The sequence below is a fragment of the Coffea arabica genome, chromosome 2e (genome assembly GCF_036785885.1).
Source record: "Coffea arabica cultivar ET-39 chromosome 2e, Coffea Arabica ET-39 HiFi, whole genome shotgun sequence".
NCBI lineage: Eukaryota > Viridiplantae > Streptophyta > Magnoliopsida > Gentianales > Rubiaceae > Coffea > Coffea arabica.
The window spans coordinates 65,796,954-65,799,602 of record NC_092313.1 but is presented as its reverse complement, the minus strand read 5'-3'; the positions used below and the strand labels follow the sequence as shown (position 1 = coordinate 65,799,602).

The 2,649-nt window shown below is 38.5% G+C and overlaps 1 protein-coding gene across 1 annotated transcript; it reads right to left on the bottom strand.

The window, feature by feature from the left end:
* Positions 1–1,233: 1,233 nt before the first annotated feature.
* On the bottom strand, positions 1,234–2,442 carry LOC113729312 (F-box protein CPR1-like). The gene has a single exon (XM_027253622.1). It carries the CDS (start codon positions 2,440–2,442, stop codon positions 1,234–1,236), a length of 1,209 nt encoding a protein of 402 aa, XP_027109423.1.
* Between the last annotated feature and the right edge of the window lie 207 nt (positions 2,443–2,649).

The window sequence follows — 2,649 nt, the reverse complement described above, 5'->3', positions numbered from 1 at the left end:
AATTAAAAGAAAAAGCCAAGCAGAAAGGGAAGGAAAAATTGGAAATTGCTGATGAAGAACTCATGAAGTTGACGATCACATTGCCTGCGCTGGAGAAGCTGCTGAATATTCGTTATGTTGAGCACCTGGAGAAAAAAATTGAAGAAGAAGAAAGCTATGGTAGCGCTGACAGAAAAATTCAAGAAGGCTGTGAAGTTCTTTCACAAGAATAAGAATGATAATGCTGATGAGACAGAATTCTCAAGGGATTTCTTGGAAGTGGTGTTGATGTGCTCCAATGAACAAAATCTGCCTAAAGCGATGCAGATTTTGGAGCTCCCTTTTTCCAGAAGACCATCGATGTGGAAGAATTTGAGAACTGGATGAGGTCGCATTTTGTCTATTTGTGATGATTAGCCTGTTTGATGCTTCTAATATTGCTATAACATCATGCATTTCGCTGACTAAGCAGTTCAATGAGGCCATAAAGGCTCCATAATACTTAGGTGGCACTGTCATTTCCTAGTGGATCATTTTCTTGTTGCCGGATTGAAACTCCGCATGAGTTCTTGACTTTGATTTTCTGAGAGTTCAGGAGCAGAATAAGGCATGAGACATTCATAGCTGAAACTTTTAGTTTGATGATCATTTTCTTTAAAAAATATGATGATGATGATGATGCTGGTGTACAAAGCTTCCCAATCGAAAGAATTTTGTTGCACGTATGATTCATTAATACTCTGCTTTTGCCCTGTTTTCTGATGAATATAATGAAGAAATGCATTGAAAGTTGAAAAAGGTTGTTTCAGATTGTACACATAATTTGCAGCAGTTGAAGGTTTTGAATGCCCATTAATCTAACTGCCGTTTTTATGACGCATAAAGCATAATCAAATGTAATGTTCTTGAATAATTGGGATACACTGAGCAAATTTTGCACCCAGAACAATCCTCTGTGTTTAATCCAAACTAGTTAGAACTCAATAATAATATAATCCAATCAACAAAATGGTGGGATGAATAATACTAACATGCAGTTGGAGAAAAATGACATATACTGCTACAACCTACTTAAAATCATTGAAAATTTATCCCGGTGTTGAGCTACCATGCTATAATAAACTACCAAATAGAAGATGATCACATGTAGATGGAGGATTTTATCTCATCAAACACTTTCCTAAATTAACAGCTCTCGTTTTCGCTCCTCTGCATAATCTCAGTAAATAATTGACCGACCAGATTATGGGCTGCTTAAAGCGTTTTCTTCCAATCATAGCCAGCAGGGGAAATTAAACTTTCGACAAATACATCAGCTGAATACGCTACAAACCGTGTGCTAGGTAGTATGGATTTGTATTCAGCTGTTCGTGGATTGTAACTAACAATCCTTTGGTAGTTGATGATCATTAACAGTTCACCATTTTTATTAAGCATCAAAGGGATCATCCGGCTAGAAATTAATAATGCAGGAAATTCTCGCACTATTTCAAATATGGGAGTCCACGATTCTTTGACACCATACTCTTTCATCACCATTAACTGAAAATTCCCCTTAAAATAACTGGGATTATCCCATTGAACCGTACAAAGATAGCATTCTATAATTCCCAGACCAAGTATCACACTGTCTTCCCTATTCTTGCACTGAGGCAATGGAACCTCAACGATTTGATCAGTCTTTGGATCAAAACCAATAATCCTCTTACTATTTACCATATCAGGTCTGTAAACATCCCATTCCCAGTGCAGAATTCCATTGCAAAGAACTGCCCGTCCTCGACCCCAACCACTATGAGGAAACTTCAACCCTTTCCAACGTTTGTCTTTCAAAGCAGCTACCAAGACAGATTTGCCAAAATTCTTCACCGGAAGCTTAAGCTGTACAACTACTTTATAATCCTCAGAGGACGAGTCATAGCATAACCCTGTAATGCTTACAGACGCAAGACCATCTAGATAATCTAGTTCCAGCACGTGGCAAAAGTATGCAGTCGATGGATTCCACAAATAGAAAGAAGATCCAAGAATCACAAGCAATAAACCATTGCACGAACCCCCAATAAACCCTTTGTTATCCCTCACGAGTTTCACCAAAGGGAATCGTTGGATGGAGCCTTCCTCATCAGTGAATTTCAACCCAGGCAATTTTTCAATGGATTGCAACCAAGGCAATTTTAGGGAGGGTAGGTAGGCGCGAAGGTCTGCTGACATGAAAACTGCCATAGATCTAGCATTGTGACGATTGAATCTCGGATCAACTATCGTAGAATTCCAGAGCTTATTTACGCATCTGAATCTCAACAGTGATTTGACTGGAAGCCGGGGAAGGATTTCAGAATTTATTATTTCCTGTGGAAGATGAGGCATGTTTTCTTGCTGTAGCCTTAAACCTGAAACTTTTGGCAGCCCTGATGACGATGGTTTGCTTCCTCTTGAACCAATGTATTTTTTTGAACCCATGCTAATTAGACTTGAATCGCTATTCGTTTCTTGTTATCGGATTTGATGGGACCTAGGTTTATAGAACTTCTGTTTCTTGTTCTATGGGAATTCTATGTCCGAAGAACTCTAGGGTTTGAAACAAATGCCATATAAAGTTTACGATGTTGCAGCCTACTTGTGTAAATACTTACGAAAACTTCCCAATCGGATTTTGCTTATGTCAAT

What these genes read in the sequence shown, in the direction of transcription:
- LOC113729312 (XM_027253622.1), bottom strand. Translation starts at nt 2,442, where the DNA reads ATGGGTTCAAAAAAATACATTGGTTCAAGAGGAAGCAAACCATCGTCA.